Source organism: Chrysemys picta, chromosome 20 (genome assembly GCF_011386835.1).
Source record: "Chrysemys picta bellii isolate R12L10 chromosome 20, ASM1138683v2, whole genome shotgun sequence".
Classification (NCBI taxonomy): Eukaryota; Metazoa; Chordata; order Testudines; family Emydidae; genus Chrysemys; species Chrysemys picta.
The window spans coordinates 18,648,374-18,672,484 of NC_088810.1; the positions used below are offsets into that span (position 1 = coordinate 18,648,374).

The window sequence follows — 24,111 nt, forward strand, 5'->3', positions numbered from 1 at the left end:
GCACAGAACAACGGATGCAGAGCTTCCGGGAAAACACCTCCCTTTGCCCATGGCATTGCATGGGACATAGAGATCAGCAGCTCCTGTTTTGATAGGTTTCAGAGTAGCAGCCGTGTTAGTCTGTATCCGCAAAAAGAACAGGTGTACTTGTGGCACTTTAGAGACTGTTTTGATAGGTGTTTTCTATATGCAGCATCTCTTCTCTCTGCAGGAGGCTGTGGGATTGTGCTCTACGCTGGGCTGCCCTGTATTTCCATCCTTCTCCTGATACAGCTGTTGATCTTGCTCTGGAGAAAGTGCCCCGTCAGAGGTAACTCAGTCATATCTCCGTCTGCCGTAAAGCAGCCACTCATCACACATCCCTATAACTGTCCCTTTGTTTCATCCACCAGGGAGAGCTGTGCAAAGAGAGAAGCCAATACCTATGAGACAGAACCCACAGGTAAACTGTTTTTTTAGCATTTGGCACATCAGAAAGATACAGTGTCTTAACAACAGGGGACTAGAACCAGTATCCTGGCCGATGTCCAACCCAAGTGTCTATACATTGCCTCCTGAATTGTCTGAGGTTTCATTTGAATTTATTCTTCATTGCTCTTCCAGTGGAAGTGTTGTGGAGGGTTGTTGGTATAGAAGAACTGCTGGGTTCCACCCCAGAGGTGGCTGCAGGTCAGGCATGATGAAATAGTGTGGTGTATATTTCTGTAAAGGACCACCAGATCATCTTGTCTGACCTCATGTGTATCACAGGCCACCAACAGCATCCAGCCACACTCACACTAAACCCTGCACACAGGACAAAAGACAACAACTGAGGAATCTGCACCATTGATATAGGTTTCTCACAATCTTACAACACAAAAGCTGCTCTAATTCAAAGAATTAATAAGAATATCGTCTCTCTCCTTTTTCTGTTTCAGACTGAATATGCGACTCTGCCGTACAACAGAAACGCTCCTCTGTGACTGATGCAGTCTCACAAAAGTGGTTTATATTTTTTAAAACAAGAGATGAAAAAAGAAAGAACAAAAGTGAGAGAAATATGGAAAGTCTCATGTTTGTAATGGGCTATGAGGTGATGTGAGTTTGCTTAAAATACAACCACTTCCACGGTCACTTCTCTGACCCCATAGTCTGGACCGACACCTCCCTTCTTGCAAAAAGCCACGTGGGGTCATTTGTGAATTGCCTGCAGATGCATGGGACATTGTATTTACCTCTCATCTCAAGCATGTCACTTCCCCCACCGTAGCGCCTTGTGACAGGGTTCACTCACCCCTAGGGCGTCTCCTCCTGGCTGCTCATGGGATTAGCTCCTTCCAGCTCCAACACCCCCTTCCATCATCTCGTTCTCGCTGCAGCCCCACTCGCTCTCTGGGACTCTGTACTTTCCTCTTCCTGGCTTGGCTGCTCCCTCGTCAGGCCTTGGCCCTCTGGCCAGGTCACTGGGTGTTTTCCCCCTGCCAGGGTGTCAAAGTGCCACAGAACTAACTGTCCCAGGTCATCACCACACCCACTGCCCTGACTGTGCCACTTCCCCAGTGGCTGGGCGGGGAACCTGGGCCTGTCCTCTGCTCCTGGTTCCAGGTCAGGGATCCTGGAGTCAGTGGCTAAGGTCTGCAATGTCCTGCCTTGCTGGGGCTTCCCTGAGCCTTTTCCTCCTTTGCCTCTCTCACCACACCACTACCCTGCTAGATAAAACATTTCTTCAGGGCCTGGGTCCTCTGGGTTTCTCCTCTGCCCTCAGGCTTCCTCTTTTCTCTCTCTCATGCCCAGAGAGTGACTGCAGCCTTCTTCCCTACAGCCCTTATCTGCTGCCGGGTTCCTGGATTTATACCAATCCCACCTGCTCCTGCTCAGCTGGGCTCCATGATCGGGCAGAGGTTACTTAGGCCACTTAATTCCTCTCAGCTGGGGCCTACCTGCTTAGTTGGCCCCTTCTTAACCTCATTAACCCCTTCTAGGCTAGTGTGGGGTGAACACCCCATCACATCCCCTATCACCAGGGCAACTGGTGCTGATGGAGGGTGATAGAGTCACCTGCTCAGTTTGTGAACCTCCCTCTGCAGAGGGAGCCCAGCCCAAAGCCGGTCGTGCTGTGGCTTTGGGGTCAATACTTGATCACAATCAGGCCTGTGTTTTCACATTTTTACTGTCACTCGCGAGGAGCCAAAGGGCTGGTTAGGCTTCCAATAACAGAACATGGATGTTAAGGGTCAGACTGCAACACTTGTATCCACACTGGTGAGAAGTTATGGATGTGAGTAGTCCCTGGAACTTCAGTGGCACCCCTGCTGTGAATAACAGCTCCCCAGAGGGAGTGAGAGGTTCATCGCCTGGCCCCAAATGAAATACAAAGGGCCACTTACTGCTCTCAGTGACCCCTGTAAACCCAGAGTAATTCCACTGCCTTCAGCAGAGTTCCTCTCTACTGGTATACACCAGCGTCAGTGAGAGCAGAATCTGGCCCAAAGACTGTAAGAAGTCACCTGTCACATATAATATGCTGAGCGTCATGCATCTCAGCTGCTAGAGAAAGGAATGGAAACATGCGGGAGGAGGTGGCGTATTTTTTTAATGTGCAACATTTAGAATTACAGATTCAAAACGAGGAGTTAGGATCAAACCAGGCGACATGTGCAGGCTCCATGGCTGGGGGAGCCTCTCCCATTGATAAAACATTGTTACTGAGAGAAGATAGACGGAAAAGCAGCAGTCTCCCAAGGAATTCATTGGAGTAGCTGCTCCAGGACAGGGATGCGGAGAGAGCCTGACCTCACACAGCTCCGTCCAGACACAGTTTCCCATTTATAATCTCCCCTCACACCATGGAACGATACTGCTGGCCAGGCGGCACGGTCCTGCTGATGGCAGCTCCTAGGAAGCAGTCTCCACCCAACTGGAAAGTGTCACTTCAGTCTGGTTCTGCCCCTTCCATCTGCTGTGTGCGTCAGGGGGCCAAGGCTGGTTCTGCATCTGGGTTTTTCTCGTCCCTTTTCTGCCACCGGTAACACACCGGAGTGACACACCCAGTCGGGTGGATGTTCAGTTTCTCATGGGTACAACCTCCCACCTCCTCTTTTTAAATCACCAAGGGCTCGGCTTAGACATGATAGTAGCTGAGTTCACTGTGACGGCCTGTGTGAGTAAGGCAGGCCTGAGCCCCAACTCCTGTTACCAGCCTGAGTAACTGAGCTCGAGATCTCTAGGGGGGAAGAGGCGAGGAATCGTCTCCTTCATGGGTCACAGAACGGTGGTGGAGCCACCCCAACGACAGGGCTGGAGCAGGCTCTGTGGCCCTAGTGCCCCAGCTCCACAGGGGCTGTTGTCTAGAGGATTGGTGCAGTGGCAGATTCACTCCCTGCCAACCCCATCCCTCTCCCTGGGGTCACACTGAGCAGAGAGCCAAGCTCTGGAGTGCACAGGGAGCACGTCGGTGACGCGCAGGCTCCTGCAATCCCGCCCCTTTACGAAGTGACACCGCACTGCTCCTGCGGTCTGGGACCCTCTGCACCCACAGAGGGGTGAGATTTGTCCAGAAACGCACCAATGTGTTGCCAAGATACCTGTAGGACAACGTCTTTCATATCACACTAGGAAATCTCCCACCATCAAAGGTCTGGTTCGTTTTGTGACTTCCTGCTCTGTATAGGCCGGATGGACGAGCGGGTTAATTTTCAGTTACATTTTGGAACGGAGCCACATGCAGCAGCAGTGAAGAGCAGTAAGAAGCAGTGAAACCGACCAACAGCTTTTACAGAAAGTCAACACCTTACAGGATGGTCCTGTCATTGAGCTCGACAATGAAACAGCTGTGAGTGTCCAGGCTTGGATCCCCGTGTGGGCTACGATTTCCCCCTTTCCCCTTTCACTGGTCGCTGCTCCCTGCTCTGGTTGGGATTCCTTGAATCAAACTCCAGTTGGGCATGAACTGTTTGACCCTGTTTGACAACATTTAGCAACATTAGACACCTCCCTGCAAGGTTAATTAGCCAAACTTTGATAGAGTTGGACACAACAATCAGTTACATTTACAAACCGATTGTTAAGCTTTATTTAAAATTCCACTATCCAAACAGTGCACGTCGTTAGCACTGAAATGATCATGGGAATCTTGCTTTAAAAGTCCAGCAGTTGACTGCAAAGGGAGTTTAGGACTGACACAGTTTTTCCATGTACCCAATAACTCCTCTGGGTCTGCGGCTTTCGCTCTTTTGCTGAATTTTCATATAAGACAGAAAAGGCCAAATCCAGGCTTAGCAGAATTACTGGGGCATTGGAACCATCAGCATCCTAAATCCACTCGTTTTGAAGACCCAGTCAATGGCTCATTAGAGGAAATTAAAGTTTTTCTTCACCCCTTACAGCTGTTTTCTGATCAATTTATACCCAGGCCCAGATTATCCTGCCACTTCAATGGGAGTTGTGCATTTACAACTGATGGGCTAACCCGGCCTCTGCTGTGTAATTTACATCACTGGTCACATCCCAACTCAATTCGCCCAGAGATTCCCATGGGAGTGTCACCTGCTTATCTGAGGCAGAAGTTTGCCCTGTGCGATAACGCAAACAATGAATGGTAGAACTAGCGTGTTCAGCCATCAGATGTAATAGCAGTTCCAAGCACCGAGCCTGGCCGAATACAGCACTCGTCTCTATGGAAGAGCTGCTGCGTTACAGGTGTGTAGGAAGGAATAAATGTTCAGGCGGGACAAAGAGAAGGAACTGGTAGAGCTGTTTTCAAATTTTGTGATTTTCTGAGAAATCAGCCCCACTATTAACAGGGCTGCTGCTACGTCTCCACACCCGGGACGGACTATAGAGTGTTGATTACCTGGATTAGAACAGCAATGACTCCAGTCCAGGCTCAGAGACACCATCAATACCACCAAGAAAATTGCCACTGCATAGCGCAGCGTCTGCGCCACACACTCGTTGGAATGGGCTGTGGAGGAAGCCGACACCAGTGGACTGTGAGGAGCTTTTTTGTACCTTTTCATTAAATCCTTGGGTTTTAATTCCCCTCTCCCCAGTAGTTATTATTTAATTCTTTACAGTGCTTTATAGGTACAATCTGGGTGAAAGCTGCTCTAGAAATCCGAGCTACATTGCCTTGGGGTCTCTCTAATGTCTCAGTTTAGCTTTCCCCAAATTCTCTGCAAATCTGCCTACTTTTAATTATGGCATAAAATATTCCAGCTTTCTGGAATGGAAAGTTACGTAGAAGCAACTCGGATTGTGCCCACTTGACACCTATTTCACATCTGAATCTCCATTAGCCTCAAATATCATATCACTCACCTGCAGGATACCTGGTACTTCTCTTCACACTGTTGCCAGAAGAGTTGAATTTGACTTCACAGGTGAAATTCTTCCCACTGGTCCAGGTGTCCATGGGGACGCTGATGTGATTTATGAGTGTTAAAGATCCATCCCTTGCTCTCAATGAGCGCGTCAGCCCCTGTTCCTGCAGCTCCCCAGAAACACTCCAGGAAACATGGACTGGGCTGGACACTCCATGGATCACACAGGCCAGATTTGCTGTCCCAGTGACTTGACTGCCACGTGGAAATGGGACCAGAATCATCACCCAGCTGCTGTTGGTATAACTGTCTGAGCAGAAGGAGGTGGAGAATTTAGTGTGATAGTCAGATGAGCTGCAGACTGATTAAAGATGTTAATCTTCCATAAGACAAGGTGGGTGAGGTAATACCTTTTACAGGACCAACTTCTGTTGGTGAGAGAGAGAAGCTTTCGAGCCACACAGAGCTCTTCTTCAGGTCTGGGAATTTACTCAGTGTGTCATTCCCAGACCTGAAGAAGAGCTCTGTGTGGCTGGAAAGCTTGTCTCTCTCACCAAGAGAAATGGGTCCAGTAAAAGATATTATCTCACCCACCTTGTCTCTGATATCCTGAGACCAACATGGCTACAAAAACAGTGCATATTATCTGTCACTAAGACATCAATTCAAAGAAACATATTTATTGAAGAAGGAAAGATTCAATCACCACACAACCACTAACTAGGATGTAGTGCAATACATATCTGCACTAGCCAGGAGGAAAATTGTGTGCAACGTTATAAATTTTATAAATATTTCATTAACTCAAAATTCTGTTTCATGCAGTCATGGCTCTTAGGTTAGAAATATTCCCCTCCTGGATGCCCTGAACAGTCTCAGAGAAACTTCAATAGTTTATTTTCAGCACTTACATTTTATAACTAAATATGTTAAAACTTGCATGTGTTTTATATCCCTTGTGCACCCATAATATTTAATGTTTAGCTGATCTTTTTGGCTTAACATATACTTTCCTTTAAACCATTCATCGATAGCTGTGATATCTTGTTACATTTGAATGGGAACATGAAATATGCTTTGTCAGTCAGTCATTAATCTCCTTAAACAATCTATGGTTCCTTACCTCCAGCAATCAGCGTGGATCCATTCCCGAAGATCAGGTAGCTGCTGTATTTATAGGCACAGTAGTAAATGCCAGACTCAGTCTTTTGGACGTTGCTGATTTCCAGTGTCGAGCTGCGTGTCTCGTGTTTGCAAACAAATTTACTTACATTTTGATCATCCAAACAGCGCTTAATGCATGTTAGAGTCTCACCTTCTCTTCTCAAATACCAAAACACTTTCAATCCTCCTCCTTCCAAGTTTTCCGTGGAAGAACAGTGTATCTTGGCGGTGTCATTAACTTCTACAAACTGGATCCGCTGAGTCTGGTACAGAAATAACTGCACTCCTAGCACTGGAGAAATAAAATATTGTTATAGTCAGTGTCCGTCAGGTCTCCAAGTGACACAGATGGACTGGATAGCTCAGCCATAGAAATTAGTTACTCTGATAACATCTACGCTCTGCAGCCTAAATGCTAAAAAAAGCTGCTCTAACTTTGTACAAGTGAACGGAAATACAATTAAAATCCAGCAAAAGTTTCCAAACATATCATAGATATTCAACACTGAAGAGGCTGATTTCTCAATTCCAAAGCTTAATGCAGAAGTTTTACCTAAGGAAGATAAAACCAGATACTCGGCAAAGATCATTTTGCTAAAAAAAGTCGAACAAAATCCTGACACACCGGCCCAAAGGCTGATGCCCAGTGCACTGCTGCAGTGACTGGGTTCAGTGTCTCGGTTCTGTCCAGTGAGGAACGCCTCCGAGGAGGATGTGCTCTGGTGATAGACACTAGATGGGTGGGGTAAAGAATCTACAGAAGCTGCAGCATTTCTTGTAGAATTTCTCTGAAGTCCAATGGCACAGGAGTGTATATAATGATTGAGAATAAATTTAAACATCCAGAATATGAATGATCTATAGAAACAAATCGATATGACTTCGGAGCATAAGTCCCTTTGACTTTCAAAGAAGAATGCTCCTAAATCACTAAGGTCTTCTGAGAATCGCAACGTACATCTCTCCCCAGCCTTCATGTTTGGTTTAATGGATCATATTTCGTGTTGGTACAACACAGACATGTAACGATCATTTGGCACATGGGCTAGCGAATAGAGCAATTGACTCAAAAAAGACCAGATTCCGTAGGTTACTTGTCCACGTCTCCTTAGACCGCACCCCATTTTCTGAGACTGCACTGACTGGCTGCAGCTCCCCTGGCAAAGTGGGGATTGATCTGTCACAAACCCCTTCCAGGCAGTTCTCTAATGCTTGGGACCATCTTACTTCTTCCTTCCTTCCCTTTCACTCCCTCCTTCCCATTGTTGGGAAGCGACCTGGGCTAAATCCTGCAGTCCTTGACTGAGGCAATGGTAAGTGGAAGCAGGAGTTTGGCCTGACGAAGGACGACTGGACTGGCCAAGATTCTGCCTGATTTCTAGCCCAAGGGCGTAACTCACAATGACACAGCTTCCCCTTTGCACCAATGTAAAGAGGAGTTTAGAGGAGCAGAAATTACACTGACACCCACTTCCAGGCCCCGGTGCGTTATCATGGTGGAAAAGGGTTTAATGCAGATGAGAATCAGGTCCCCAGGGTCACTGTTAAGGGGCTGAATGTTGTCAGTGGTTGTACAGAGAAGACCACAGAAATCATAACACTATTCGAGCACAATGTCTCCTCAGCAAAGTCCCTTATAAAAAAAAGTGCCTGTTATAAACCTCCAAGTAACACTGATGACAATGGCACAATGCTTTATTTACTGCTCGAGAGATCTGAACACACTGCTTTACAATGTGCAGTGCTTAAAGTAACTGAACATAGGAGCTGATCCTAAAAGCCGCAGAGCACCCACCATTCCCCTTGACTTTGCTGAGTGTGGTGAGTGTCCAGTGTGTCACAGTCGGTGCATCAGCACCGTGCAGGATTGGGCCCTTACACTGTATACAGAAATCCCTTCATGCACTGTAGGGGTGGAGCGGGGCAGCTGTCTGACAGCCCCACAGCAGCACTGCGCAGTGCCTTAGGGCAGGAAGTGAAAAGGAGCCCTGTAGCCAACTGCAGCTACATTTTACACTCGTGTGATTACCAGGCTGGGCAGAAAATGGATTTCCCACCCCACACACATTTTCAAGATATCGAAAACTTTTCCTGTCATGAACTAGGAGGAAATAATCAAAGTCTCAAAAATTTTTCTGGAACCAAAAATCATTCTGGGTTGGGTGAAAGGAAGCGTTTTGTTTGAATAATTTTGAAATGTTTCCTTTCAATTTGGACCATCTAAAATTTGGACTCTGTTCCATTTTCTTTCAGCAATAACCAGCTTAAACTTCTAAGCAAGGCGTCGTTTTGAACTGGAGAACCGGATTGGTTCATGTTTCAATTCTGAAACTTTCTGGAAAGTCAAAGCTCACCCCTTTCCCATAGGGGAAAAAACCCTCCATTTCAACACATGGGCATTTTCTGACCAAGAAATGTTCCTTCTAAAGACCTGACCAGCTCTAGTAATATCCCAAATGGGATGTTGGCCAAGGAACCAGAGCCAGCCGCTCTCGTCTTGCTGAAAGCTTCCTTAGTGACTGCAAGTCACCATTCATTCCAACCCTCGGGTTTAAGTTTCAATGGAAATCAGGGCCCTCCTGCAGCCCCATTGGGTTCAGTTCTCAGGGTAACATGAGATCAGATTCAGGCCCTTAGTCATTCATTTTTTATTGGCGCTCAGAGAATCACAGACATGTCAGGCTATAGGGGAAGTTGACAAGTCATCAAGGTCCTGCCTCAGCACAGGGGTCTGGACAAGTAAAGCTAGACCATGCCTGAGAGGTGTTTGTTCAACCTGCCAGTGACGGGGATTTCACAATCTATTCCAGAGCTGAACTAACCTTAGAGTTAGAAAGTTTTTCCTAACATGTAACCTAAATCTCCCTTGCGGCAGACTAAGCCCATAACTTGCCCTGCCTTTAGTGGAAATGAAGAACAATTGATCACCATCCGCCATGTTTGAAGGTGTGTGTGTAACAAGTCATGTGTTAACACATTCATTGCATCATCCATCAAAAGAAACACAGATGTAAAGTGGGATAGAAAGGGCCGGATTCTGCTCTCAGAGACACCGGTGTCAATCTGGAGTAACTCCACTGACTGCAACAGAGCTCCTAGAGGTTTACACTACTGGCAAACAGAGCAGAATCTGGCCCAAAGGATTGACGAGGGCACCTTTCTTATTACACAATAACCTGAGCTTGATGCATTGAACAGGTAATGAAGACAACACAAACTTCACTAATAGGATGGCCGTCCCTTTTTAATGAGTGACAGTTCGAATGACAGCTTGAAGAACAACACGTTGTGATGCAAACAGGCAGGGTCATGCACCAGGAGAGCTCCAGTCATTGATAAGGTGTTGTGATTGTTAGATGGTGCAGAGGGGCTGGCACACGGGGGCTGTGAATCTCGCCCATGGGGGAAAGCAGCAGCCGCCTGTGGAGGTAGCACTGGGGTAGCAGCTCCAGTCCTGGCCTGAGGAGAGATTCTCATCCCTCCCAGCTCCTCCTGCATCCATCCTGCCCCTTCACAATCCCATTGCACATCCATGTAACGTTACTGCAAAGGGAGCACGAGCCTGCTGAGGATCAGGGGAGCTGGGAGCTGTGACGTATACACGGGCTGCACGTCCCCTCTGCAGGCTTCTGTCATCCGGCCTCACTCTGTGCAGGGAAGCCACAGCCGTTCAGCTGTGTTCGGGTCCGTATAAAGATGCGGGGAGGATGATGATGATTGTGTTACCATAGCACCCAGGAGCCCCAGTTATGGAGTAGGCCCCATTGTGCTAGGTGCTGCACAAACACAGAACAAAGAGACAGTCCCTGCCCCAAAGAGCTTCCAATCGAATACACAAGTGACGTGTAAAGTCATCTACGCCATGATGCCTTTATATCCCAAAAGGAGATTTCCCACCTCATGAGGCTGGACTCTGTGGGGATCTTCTGAGCTTTTTATTCTAAACAGAGAAGGGGAGAAAATAAAAAAGAAAGGAGACGGAGACAGAGCCTTCTTCCAGCTGCTACGTCCGATCAGCAGAGAACCAGCCATCAGTTCCCACGTGTGGATTCCACTGCACTAGACAGTTCAGGGCTTTACACGTTTCCCTCTGGCCGGTCGCTGCATCGTGCGCCCCTTGCGATTCCGCGAATCAAAATCCAGATGAGCGTATAAGATCCCACCCTGTTTGGTGACAGTTAGAAAAATTAGCCCCTCCTTGTAAAATGAAGGGATACAGGGTGAGACAGAACCAAACATCCAAGTGAGTTTAGCCTGATGAAAAATTCCCTCATCTCTGATTCTCCTGCTTGTCCTATAAACTGTGCGTGTTATCAGAATGGAAACCAGCGCTGGATTCTGACTTTGCCAGGTCCAAACCCCATATAAATGGACAGTCTCCTACTGAGATCACTGAGCTTTGGATTAGGTCCATAACACCTGTCACAGGAAAATCTTCATGTGCCTTATAAATATAATTTCTTATAGCTCTTTATCTGTAAAGGGTACGGTCAGCAACAATAGAACATTAAAGTTCTCCTCATTCTTGCACAGTAAGTCTAGTTAACCACTTTTTACACAGAGGGAAACTGAGTCACAGAGCAGTAAGTGACTTGCCCACTATCCCACAGTAAATTGGTACCAGAGGTAGCACTAAGGCTCCTTCTTCCCCTTCTGCTATTCCAACAGTTAGACCCGACTTTCACCTTTGCTTCAAGATCAATCAGTTTAAGTGTGAAATATTTGAAGTTGGGCTGAGGGACTAGAAATGGCGGAGAGACACATTGACTGATACTCTGATTACGTGTTCCAGACGTGAAGAGGGGCTCTGTGTAAGCTCGAAAGTGTGTCTTCCTCACCAAGAGTAGTTGGTCCAATAAAAGATATTACCTCACTCACCTTGTCTCTCTAGTATGGGACCAACACGGCTACAACAAACACTGCAAACATTGATTTAGACCAGATCGTTTGTAACATGACGTACCTGGTGCTCCTCTGAAGCTGGGGGTGCTGAGATCCTGGGCTTGAATCCTGGAACAAACAAAGACAACAGTAAAAGTTCCTCTTCCACGGTCACTCCCTCAGCTGTAGTTCATTGACTAATGTGGGTGCGCAGGGCACCACCATGCATGGCACATGGAGAGAGGCTCATCAGAAAGGCTAGTGCTCTTTGTAAGCTATAGACAAGGTCCCTGGGCCATGGGCAGTAGAAGCCTTTCTACATCGCTCCCTTTGTCACTGAGAACAAAGCCGTTCTCCCGACACAGGAAATTCAAGTTTCAGAAAACAAACATTTTGAGATCAGTGCTGGTAGTTGTGACATTTGCAGCATGTTCATGTGTTGGACGGGACCGTTGCAGTCCCCAGTAGCAAGCAGGGGAGTAGGATTTCTCTCTGCAGGAGAGTGTCTGGGCTGTGTTTCTTACCTAGAGTAGAAGGGCAGAGGGTCCAGACGAGGCTCAGAGACACCAGCAGCAGCAGCAGACCAGCCCCAGCCGCAAGGGGCACAATGTAATGTGAGCACTCACTGGCAGGGGCTGTGGAGGAAACAAAAACAGACACAAGTAGTGGCTGACTCGAGCCAAGAGGGTTGTGATGACACCACATCCAGCTCTTCCCTCCTGACCCCATTTCACCACGGACCTTAGCCCGTGAGGAGCGAGGATACAGGAGACTTCAGCACCGTTCAGTCTCTCTGCTGTGCCCTTGGCATTAGGCCGATGATTTCTCCTGTAATCAGAATCTTCTCTGCACCTTCTGCCATCTACAAAGTCCTCCCTGTAGGTCTCTACTCACCTCATCGCCTCTCCACATCTCACCAGGAAACAGCTCTCTGCACCCTCAAGCGCCTCTGTTCCCTTCTCCCTCTGACACTGGCTGTCGTTTAACTCGGTAGGGTGCTTTACAGCTACGGTTGGCATGTCAGTTTCTATTGAAAATCACTGTCTGTGAGCACTGCAAGTCCCCTTTCCTCCTTCCCCAAAGTTCTCTGCAGCTCTGCCGGCTCCTACATATTACCCGACATTTCACAACTTTCTCTAATTGCAAATTGCGTTAAAGTAGCTCTGACCATGGACACTTTACATGTCTAATTACCGTCATAATTATCATAGCGCCTCGGAGTCCGAGTCATGGGCAAAGCCCTCACTGGGCTATCGATCTTACTCCCCTCTACTCCCAGAAGCTAATATAAAATCACTCACCTTCCATATACCTGGCAATTTTCTTAACACTCTTGCCAGATGAGTTGAATTTAACATCACAGGTGAAATTCTTCCCACTGGTCCAGGTGGCCACGGGGACACTGATGTGATTTATGAACACCAAGGAGCCATCCTTTGCTTTCAGCGAACGCGTCAGCCCCTGTTCCTGCAGATCCCCAGAAATACTCCAGGAAATTTGGACTGGGTTGGACACTCCATGGACCACACAAGCCAGATCAGCCGTCCCAGGGGAGAGGAGGCCGTGGGGAGATGGAGCCAGAGGCAGCACCCAACTGCTGGTGGTGTAACTGTCTGAGCAGAATAAAGCAGAGAGTTCAGTGTGACGCTCATCTGAGCTGCAGTTTGATTCAGGGGGTTACTCGTACAAGATGAAAGTAGCTCAAAGGATAAATGTGTTGTACAATAGGAAAATATGAAGAAACTGACAAATGAAATGAAATCCAGCCCAAACTAAACACATATTTATTTGCACTTAGCAGAAGGGAAAATGTGCTATCTTAGAAACTGATGCAGTCCTAAGAACATTTCCCAATTTCAAAGTATTGTGTCATTTGAACATGCCTCTTAGGTTAAAAAGATTCCCAGCGTGTGCCCTGAACAGGAATATGACAGAAAATCTTCAAGGAGTTCATTTTCACTAATTTCATATTTTATTTGTGCAAAATATATTTTTCTGTTCTTTCAGCAACCAAAGTTTACTCGCTTTTTTTGGATTCAGACAGTCTGTCTTCTAACAATTCAATCTTTGATAAACAATCACAGCACCTTTTACATTTTAACGTGCACATGAACCATGTCAGCATTGTCATTCCATTTCTTTCCTAATCATCCAGTTCTGTTTCCTTACCTCCAACAATTAGGGTGGATCCGTTGCCAAAAGTCAAGATGATGTACGAATCGGTACAGTAATAAACCCCAGAGTCATTCCGTTGGGCATTGTAGATTGCCAGTGTCAAGTTGTGTCCTTCCGATATGCAAGCAACTTTTACATTTTGATCATCTGAGCATCTCTTAATTAACATGGGGGCCTCGCCTTCTCGTCTCCTGTACCACTGAACTGTCACACCTCCTTCTAAAAATTGTTCTTTGGAAGAGCACTGGATCTTCGCCGTATCATTAATGTTCACAAACAGGAACGGCTGAGGTTGGTGCAGATATCCCTGCACTCGTACCACTGCAGGAAGAAAAGAGGTTGCGTTATTAGAGTCAATTTTCAGCAGGTCACAGTCTGCCCTAAATAAACTGGATTGTTCAGAATTAAACCAAATGCAATCAGATTCCATTGTGCAAGAGTAAATGGAAGAGCATCTAAACTGCAGCAGAACTGTCCTAAGCTACCAGACATCGTGAAAGCCTTATTGAAAAGGCTCCTTTTTCAATTCTAAAGCTTAAGGATACGACTACAGCAAAAGCTTTACCCATGAAAGACCAAAGCAGATATTTGGTGACCAGCATGATCGTTACAAACAAGATCCTGAAAGATGAAATCTAAAGCATCTGTCTGGCAAGCTGCTCGAATGCAAAGGGTTCAACCTCCTGATCGGAACTGCTGAGGGGGCTGTGCTGTGGTGATAGGTGCTTTTCACCGAGGCTTCTTAAAGAACCCTTTGGGGACAATTTATTTCTTGTCGGCTGTTGCTGCATTTGAATCAAATATGGACGTATTAGAACAATTCAGAATAACAAAATAACTATTAGGATGTGGCACAATGTAGAATATGCCTGAGATAGTTCAACACAGAAGAATGTCTAGTGCAGAGACAGCAGGTACCAGGGCTTTCCGACGGGTCAGACTGCTGCAGATCACACTGGCTAAAGGTGCGATTGTGTAGACAGCATTGCACCCTGCTGCCTATTGCAAATGATTTTCCCAAGGGATCAGCACCCACCATTGGGCCAGATTTTTAAAGAGCCCAGCTCCCATTAAGGCACTGAACGAATGGCACGATTTTCAACTGTGCTCAGCCCCCACTGGCACACTTACGGCTGGATTCCCAAGAGTTCAGGAGCCAATGGGCATCTAATGAGCCGAGCACTTGTACAAATCTGGCCCTTATTGAGGTGCCTAAGGGTACGTCCGCACTGCAGCTGGCAGGGTAGTTCCCAGCCCAGGTAGACAGACATGCGTCAGCTCTGCTCGAGCTAGTGTGGTGAAAATAGCAGTGTGGCCACAGGGACATGGGCGGTAGCTCGGCCCAGCTGTGCAAGTACATGTCCAGGATTTCGGGCAGAATTGTACTTGGGACGTCAGCCCAAGCTGCCACCTGTGTCGCCGTGGCCACACTGCTATTTTTCAGGGCACTGCATTGAGCAGTGACCCTCCTGGCTGCTTTGTAGACGTATCCTGAATGGGAGCTGGGCTCTTCTGGAAGTGTGGCCCCTGCTGTGGGTGATGAACAGCTGAGAAACGGGCTTCTCCCTGCGGCCTCAGTATTTTGCCCACCGCTGCACCTTATTGCTTGACAACATGATACTGAACAGTAATTTGGGACCAGATCCTCAGCTGCTGTGAATCAGCATCGCTCCACTGATGCCAATGAACTGACACTGATTTACCCTAGTTGAGGATCTGGCCCTTGGAGGTCTTTAAGGGAATCCTGAACGCTCACAGTGCGGCTCGCTTGAGAAATGAGACCAGGAAATCCCTGTGGCTGAATTTCCAGACTCTAGAACAGCTCAAGCTGCCTCCAAACTGGGCTGTTTCTGATCCCACATTTTAGTACACCCCAACTTCCCATTGATTCGAGTGGAATGGTGCTGGATGCACCAGGAACACAGGGTCTGGCCTTGTTAGCCCAGAGTTTGTGGGGCTGTAAGGTGCATTGTGGGTGCACTGCAAACACTTCATGCAGCACAATACACCATGATTAATCCCCTTATTGGGGTAGCTTTGTTACTTGTGCCTGGAATTATTATCATAAAAGGGAGCCAAAGAATGTGCACATCATGAGTAGATCCCAAAGCACTTTACCAAGGAAGTCAGTAATCTTATATCCATTTTACAGATGTGGAAACTGAGGCACAGAGCAGGGAAGTGACTTACCTAAAATAACCCAGCAGAAGAGCTGGGAATAGAACCCACGTCTCTGTCCAGTGCTCTATCCACTAGGCAACACTGCACAGTGGATAATTAGTGACTGATCTATTTTCTCAATGTCTCTGGTTTGTGCTGTAACATTTACTTTGTTTCACACTGCTGAATGGTAAATCCCGGTTTCTGCAGTAATTTCATGGACTGTTCTGCTTCACCTTTGCTCTAACCGTCCCCTGGCTGCAGATGAACTGGGGGGAGCTGTTTACACTTCCTTGGTAACCGAACAACAAACAAAAGAAAAGTGGCAAAAGACGTGGGCTGAAACTGACCACAGCAGCAAGTGCAACTTTCCGAGCAGCCAGTTCTGATCTATTTTTAAAGGATTGGCCCTTTGCAGCAAACACGGCTGTTTGTCCTGTAGCCTGTGGTTTTCTAACCTTGGTTTCAATTTGTTTTTATAAAACATAACGTAGAAATAAAATCAAAACTATGACAGTCACTTTGTCTTTGTCTTGGCTTTTAATAGACTTGTACAGAAGAAGATTAAGTATAAAAGGAATTTGTATCAGTTAAGTGTGACTGGGGGCAGTAATCTTAAGGTATGTTTGAAAATTTCTTTCGGCCTTCCTTCATAGGTCATGTTCTCAAGACCTTTAATCATTCTTGTTGCTCTTCTCTGGACCCTCTCCAATTTCTCCACATCTTTCTTGAAATGCGGCGCCCAGAACTGGACACAATACTCCAGCTGAGGCCTAACAGAGCAGAGTAGAGCGGAAGAATGACTTCTCGTGTCTTGCTCACAACACACCTGTTAATGCATCCCAGAATCATGTTTGCTTTTTTTGCAACAGCATCACACTGTTGACTCATATTTAGCTTGTGGTCCACTATAACCCCTAGATCCCTTTCTGCCGTACTCCTTCCTAGACAGTCTCTTCCCATTCTGTATGTGTTGCATACATTTGCATGGGATGATGCCAATACACCTGTACAAAGCACATCTATGGCACTAGGCCCCCAGTTCAGCAAACCTCTGTTAATCTCGCTGTGTACTTTTTTATCCTCACCACCCTGCTGCAGAGTAGGGAGGAATTATCCCCATTTTACAGCTGGGGAGTGGAGGCCCAGAGAGACTTGGGGTAACATGTTCAAAAGCCCGTAAGTGATTGGGAGGCAAAGTCCCACTTTCAACAGGGACTAAGGCTTGAAAGTCATTGGGATGTAAGTGACCAGCCCTCGGTCACACATGGAGCCTGTGGCAGAGCAGGGATTGGACCCTGAGTGCCTGGCTAGCACCTTGACAACCGCATGTATGGCCTGAAGATCAACTTGGGATAACAGGAGAGTGGGTTCAGCAGAGGATCTGGCCCTGATTTGCAGTAGGATTTTATTGGGGCTGAGGTTTAAAAGGGCAATTTGGATGCTCAATGTACCCGAGGAACCAAATTCCTGATGGAGGTTTGCAACTCTCAGCCTTAATTTCCAGGTAAAGACAAGCTGCAGAGAGAACCGTATTCCAGATTACGTGGGTGAAAACTGTTTAGAAGGGATGGATTTAGAATCTCTTAGGGGGCATTTCACTTTGTTCTCTCTGTAAGCAATTTTACACATTACACTATGGAACATGCATTATGCACATATCTGAAATAAGTGTCCTAAAAGGAGATTTTGCTCCAAATTTTCCCAAGTGGGATGACTCCATCATACTTTCATATTTTAACCCCATCAATTCCTTCGTCAGTGGGCCCACACCTCCAGGCCTTTCCTTAATCTACAGTAATAACTAAACATAAAAGCCAAGTTTTATGTTTGCTCATTTCCCCACTTCCAGGGTGCCCAATGAACCTGTTTGTTGGTTTACGCCATCCTTTGCTTAAATCATGTAATATACCTCTTGGTGACTTATGTTCACAGCGTACAAATAGAAACACCAAATACTCATGCTGGAAGGTTGCAATTTAACATGACTTTTATTCTTCAAATCCAGAATGATAAGAAAAAGTAACCAAAACCAGAGAGAGACAAAGCAGGCTGCTCCTTAAACGACTGTTGCACAACTCACCACACCTTGTTCTAGACTGGCTCTTTCCAGACTGACTGCTGCTAGGCCCAGATTGCACACTTCCCCACAGACAGCAAGCAGGACCAGGAAACCCCCCTGAAATTTAAAGTTATAAATCACAATTTTAACACAGTTTTCATACACCACAATGAGAGAGTTTACTGCCATTTTATTGATGCTAATACCATCTGACCTTATAAATCCCTGAAGCACAGAAAACATTCCACCTGAATTGCAGTAAAAATAACTGGATGCCTATAAGAAGACTAACATAAATATTCCACCTGAGACACACACCATGCTGTTATCCAATCTAAGCTTGAATTTCTTCTCTAACAGATTTTAGGGGCAAAGGAATATTCCCCACCCCGTGCGTTTTGCTCTGCTGGCACTAAGAGTAAGATTTTCAAAGGGGTTATCAATATATCTTGGCCCTCTTGTTTTTTCATGCATGTTGCCCCACAGATCTTTAAGAGGAAACAGAACATTTTCCTCTCCACGTGACAAAGTCTTTCATCAAGAGATCCATTCGCTAGCAGGCGCTGTGAGACAGACAGACATCACCTATTCATTTCTGTAGAAAGGCACAAGATGTCCCACCAGATAGTTGGGATGATGCTAGTCTGTCTGCACAGTAAGTATTTTAGCCTGATTTATTTCATGCTTATTTTCCACCATACTAAAAACTATTAACTTTCTGCACAAGGACCTTTTGCAATTCAAAAAAGTGCTAATATCTACCTGCTGAGAGAGGAATTCACATCTTTTAGTTCATCAGTTGAAATCTGAAGAGAGGTGATGAAATATTTTACATTAAAACAACCTGAATGCCAGATACTAACACCCTGACAATAGTTTCTGGTTAATATTCTGGATTGGGGTGAAAAATCTACTTTTCCTTCATGCTGCTGCATTACATTCTACATTTCTGCAGAATGATCAAAAGGAGAATTTGAAATACAAGTTGCTAAAAGACTCTCCCATGTACAATTTAGTTAAAAGTTTGTTACCATTGATTTGGTTAAGCTTGAGTGGGAATGCGCAGCCTGGTGAATAGGGCAGGGAGCTGGAAGTCTGTACCCCTCGGTTCTAAACGCTGAGGTTTGTTTTTGTAGTTACTTTACATTAATTCCAGCACAGGCTACATGAAACCTAACAAAAATATTGGCTAGCAATGGAGAAAAGTTAAAATGAATCTTTAACAGAGAAATACCTTTTTGTTATTCTTTGATCACCTGCTCTGTGTAGTGTATTGCAAAAGCCCAGGCTAGTCCAGTGCTCACTGTATTAACCGACTCCTTTCTTCCCCTGTATAGTGGCTGTCTCGGAAGAAGGGATACAAATCCTGCAAAGCCCAGCCCAGGTGTGGCTGACATCTGGACAGACCGCACAGCTGGACTGTAGCCCTTCACGAAAAGTATGGAGAGTTCAGTGGTACAAGGAACATCTGAGTTTACAATGGATTTACGAGAGTTCTTCACTTCAACCTTCAAATGGAAAATACTCGAGTAAAGTGAACATTCCGGCAAACACATTTTCTCTGACTATAAGTAACGTACAAAGAAATGACTCCGGGGTGTATTACTGTGGCCTTGCTATATATCTACATCCCAACTTCGGGAATGGGACCAGGCTGAGTGTCACAGGTGAGTTTCCAATGGGCCAAAATAATGATATCGCAATGCTAGGTCGTGAGTGATTGCCATTTCAGCGTTAAGCCTTAGGTATTTGTGGGAAAAGGCATGTCCCAGGCAGTGACCCAGGACATGGGGTGGGGAATTAGGAGACCTGGGTTTTGTCCCTGAATCAGTGGGCACTTAGGGTGAGATTTGCAAAACACCCGGATCCAACAGCTCCCATTTAGATGTTTACAGAAATGGCAGATTTTAAAAATGCTCCAACCAAAAACCAGCTTTTGAACATCTGGAATATTTGGAAAATCGAACCTTTTATTTCTCTGCCTCTCCATTTCCTCATCTCTATAGCGGGGATAATGACTCTCCTGTGTGACAGCACTTTGAGATCTATGGAAGAAAAGCACCGTGTCAGTGCTAGGTGTTATTTCCCTGCCTTCTAGTTGGTATGTTACATTAGAAATCCGATTTGATAGTCTGAAACTGCCTGAGCCTAGAACATGGGGTATGTTCCACCTGCCCTGCTATCCTATTAAGACTTTAATATTAATCAGGTTCTTTTCCAGGCATTCACCAAGCCTCATGAAATGATTCCACACACGTGTTCATACAGGGGGATATTCATTGTCTCAAGCAGCACAGTATGAACTGCACGTAATAATTCAATGTACGACTAGTGATATCTATATATTTTTGATCCACACATGTTGCAATTATTCCAAAGAGTGCACATAAAAAGGAAGGCAAGGAATTATTTCAGGCACTACTAGAAGTTGTAACTCAGACTAATGAGATGAACGTAATAGGAAAATTTAGCCCGACGGTTATGTCTAAGTAAGAATGGTTCCTCTATCAGGCTTTTTATAGGTAGATCTCAAAGCGCCTTGCAAAGGTGACTAAATATCATATGTAAGTAAGTATCATTTCCCTAATTTTACGGTTGGAGAAACTGAGGCACAGCCAGGGGGAAGTGAACTTGTCTCCAAGGTCACATAGCAAGGCAGGGCTGGGCATAGATCTCAGGACTCCTGACTCCCGGTCTGGTGTCCTCACCACCAGACTGACCAGCTCTTCCATTGCATTTTGTGCTGAACCGAATGGGGTGTTGACACTCAGCAAATAATCCAGGATGGTCATATCAGGACAACCATCGGAGCAGTGACAGATCAGGGGAGTCCTCAAAAGTGGATACCCCAGCGTGTAAAACACTGACAACTGGAACAGACAAAGCATTAGGCATTTAAAACATTCTGCACTGGCTGGGAAAGGGGTAGGAACTGGGTATGGACTAGCTCAGCTACCGGTAAACTCTCTTTCCGATCTCTCTTGTGACTCAACTCTCTTTTAGATGCCTCCGAGCCGAGACTTTCCATCCTGGTGCCCTCTGCCCCGGAGGATGCTGAGTTTCTCCCCGTCATTCCTCTGCTCTGCCTGCTCTCGGATTTCACTCCTGCCTGGAGTGCTGTTCTCTGGGACACTGGTGAGCAGGCGTCTGAAGGTCAGACGGATGCTGGAGCCATAGACGGGAACGGGGTCTTTAGTGTTTGGAGCCTAATGACAATCCCTTCTGAGACGTGGAACCAGGAGACGACCTGCACTTGTACAGCCAAGGAGAACAGCACGGGGAGAAGCATCAATGCTACAGTCTCCAGGGAAACAGGTCCAGTATTGTATCATCCAATCTAACCTGCCTACCTGGGTATTTATGCCTCCAGGGGCGGCTCCAGGCACCAGCGCTCCAAGCGCGTGCCTGGGGCGGCAAGCTGCGGGGGGCGGCCTGCGGGTCGCCGCGAGGGCAGCAGTCAGGCTGTCTTTGGCGACATGCCTGAGGGAGGTCCACCAGTCCCGCGGCTTCGGTGGCAATTCGGCAGCGGGTACGCCAAAGGCGCAGGACTGGCAGCCCTCCCGCAGGCAAGCTGCCAAAGGCTGCCTCACTGCCGTGCTTGGGGCGGCAAAATACATAGAGCTGCCCCTGTATGCCTCATCCCTCACCGTGGGTCAGTGGCAAAAATTGTGTGTAGACAAACCCTTGAAAAACAAAGCAAATTCCAGGTGGCACAGACGGGCATGTCCAGCCTTCCCAAAGGCCTTTTAATTTCCTAATCGCCCGGCACTTGCAGCAAACCTGTGCTGGGAAAAAAGGAACCACCTAAAATCTGACTGCAAAATACAATAATCTACACATTAGAGGAGTTACGGAGGGTGGGAGGGAGAGAGAAGAGAGACAGAATACCCACGACAGATCATTTTGCAAGGTCCCTCTCCCTTGTCTTCGCACGTCCCGCTCCCTCCATATACTGCAGGGCAGCAGACCACAGAGCAGCGACTCTCAACCTTTCCAGACCACTGTACCCCTCTCAGGAGCCTGATTTGTCTCGTGTACCCCCGAGCTACACCTCACTTAAAAGCTACTTGCTTACACAATCAGACATAAACATACAATAGTGTCACAGCTCACTATTACTGAACAATTGCTGACTTGCTCACTTTTATCATATAATGATAAAATAAATCAATCGGAATATAAATATTGTACTTACATTTCAGTGTGTGGCATAGAGAGCAGTATGAACAAGTTATTTTCTGTATGAAATTTTAGTTTGTACGGACTTTGCTGGTGTTTTTTATGTAGCCTGTTGGAAAACTAGGCAAATATCTAGATGAGTTGATGTAATGCCTGGAATACCTCTGCGTACCCCCAGGGGTATGTGTACCCCTGGTTGAGAACCACCTGCACAGAGCACAGAACAACGGGTGCGGAGCTTCCAGGAAAACACCTCCCTTTGCCCATGGCATTGCATGGGACGCAGAGATCGGCAGCCCATGGTTTGATAGGTGTTTTCTATACTCAGCGTCTCTTCTCTCTGCAGGAGACTGTGGGATTGTGCTCTATGCTGGGCTGCCCTGTATTTTCATCCTTCTCCTGATCCAGCTATTGATCTTGCTCTGGAGAAAGTGCCCCGTCAGAGGTAACTCAGTCATATCTCTGTCTGCTATAAAGCAGCCACTTATCACACATCCCTATAACCGTCCCTTTGCCTGTTTCATCCATCAGGGAGAGCTGTGCAAAGAGGGAATCCAATACCTATGAGGCAGATCCCACAGGTAAACTGGTTTTTCAGCATTTGGCACATCAGAAAGATACAGTGTATTAACAACAGGGGATTAGAACCAGTGTCCTGGCCAATGTCCAACCCTAGGGTCTATACATTGCCTCCTGAATTCTCTGAGGTTTCATGTGAATTTATTCTTCTCTGCTCTTCTAGTGGAAGTGTTGTGTAGGGTTGTTGGTATAAAAGAACTGCTGGGTTCCACCCCAGAGGTGGCTGCAGGTCAGGGATGGTGAAATACTACAGTGTATATGTCACCGTGCCTCAGTGGGCACAACTGAGAATACCAAATACAGGACAAACTGCTGAGAAATAGGGCAGAGACATCCCAAAACTGGTGGTTATCCCCCATAAGATAGTAGATAATGTTTTCACCCCTCAGCTCATTCTTATAATGCAAAAGCTGCTCTAATACAAAGAATTAATTATAATACCAGATTTTTCCTTTTTCTATTTCAGACTGAATATGCAACTCTGACGTACAAGAACAGAAACGCTCCTCTGTGACTGATGCAGTCTCACTAAAGTGGTCTATATTTGTTAAAACAAGAGATGCAAAAAGAAAGAACGAAAGAGAAAGCGAGAGAAATGCAGAAAGTCTCATGTTTGTAATGTGCTATGATGTGATGGGAGTTTGCTTGAAATACAACCACTTCCATGGTCATTTCTCTGACCCATAGTCTGGGCTGACACCTCCCTTCTTGCAAAAAGCCACGTGGGGTCATTTGTGAATTGCCTGCAGGCTGGTCAGGCATTGGCTAGACCTCCCATCTCAAACATGGCACTGCCCGCACCATGGCACCTGTCACAGAATTCACTCACCGCTAGGGCGCCTCCTTCTGGCTGCTCATGGGATTAGCTCCTTCCAGCTCCGACATCCCCTTCCATCATCTCGTTCTCACTGCTGCCCCACACGCTCTCTGGGACTCTGCACTTTCTTCTTCCTGGCTTGACTGCTCCCTTGTCAGGCCTTGGCCCTCTGGCCAGGTCACGGGGTGTTTTTCCCCTGCCAGGCTATCAAAGTGCCACAGGACAAACTGTCCCAGGTCATCACCACACCCACTGCCCTGACTGTGCCACTTCCCCAGTGGCTGGGAGGGGAACCTGGGCCTGTCCTCGACTCCTGGTTCCAGTTCAGGGACTCTTGAATCAGCAGCTAAGGTCTGCAATGTCCTGCCTTGCTGGGGCTTCCTCGAGTCTTTTCCTCCTCCACCTCTCTCAGGCTTTCGCTCCACCATCCTCCTAGGTAAATCCTTCCTTCAGGGCCTGGGCCCCCAGGGTTTCTCCTCTGCCCCGGGCTTCCTCCTTTCCCCCTCTCCTGCCCAGAGAGTGACTGTAACCTTCCTCACTGCAGCCCTTCTCTGCTGCCAGGTTCCTGGTGTTATACCAGCCCGCCTGTTCCTGCTCAGCTGGGCTCCATCAGCGTTCAGGGGTTACTTAATCCACCTAGTTCCCCCCAGCTGGAGCCTATCCCTTTAATTGGCCCCTTCTCAGCCTCATTAACCCCTTCTAGTCTAGTGGCGGTGAACACCCCATCACAGCCCCATCACCAGGACGGGCATTTGCTGCTGATTGAGGGTGATGGAGTCACCTGCTCAGTT

The 24,111-nt window shown here is 46.8% G+C and overlaps 1 protein-coding gene and 2 long non-coding RNA genes across 3 annotated transcripts; 2 read left to right on the forward strand and 1 right to left on the reverse strand.

The window, feature by feature from the left end:
- Positions 1–208: 208 nt before the first annotated feature.
- On the forward strand, positions 209–1,091 carry LOC122172482 (uncharacterized). The gene is made up of 3 exons (XR_006172839.2): positions 209–310; positions 393–442; positions 921–1,091. It is a non-coding gene; the product is annotated as an uncharacterized LOC122172482 (long non-coding RNA).
- Positions 1,092–10,040: 8,949 nt separating this feature from the next.
- Positions 10,041–12,002, reverse strand: LOC135976833 (uncharacterized). The gene is made up of 3 exons (XR_010594125.1): positions 11,873–12,002; positions 11,431–11,477; positions 10,041–10,631 (listed from the first exon to the last, which is right to left on the reverse strand). It is a non-coding gene; the product is annotated as an uncharacterized LOC135976833 (long non-coding RNA).
- Positions 12,003–18,276: 6,274 nt separating this feature from the next.
- LOC135976918 (immunoglobulin gamma-1 heavy chain-like) lies at positions 18,277–23,137 on the forward strand. Its single transcript, XM_065574764.1, has 5 exons — positions 18,277–18,400; positions 19,083–19,412; positions 20,749–21,060; positions 22,271–22,505; positions 22,970–23,137. Exons 1-4 carry the CDS (start codon positions 18,358–18,360, stop codon positions 22,489–22,491), a joined length of 906 nt encoding a protein of 301 aa, XP_065430836.1. The 5' UTR covers positions 18,277–18,357; the 3' UTR covers positions 22,492–22,505; positions 22,970–23,137.
- The last annotated feature ends 974 nt before the right edge of the window (positions 23,138–24,111 follow it).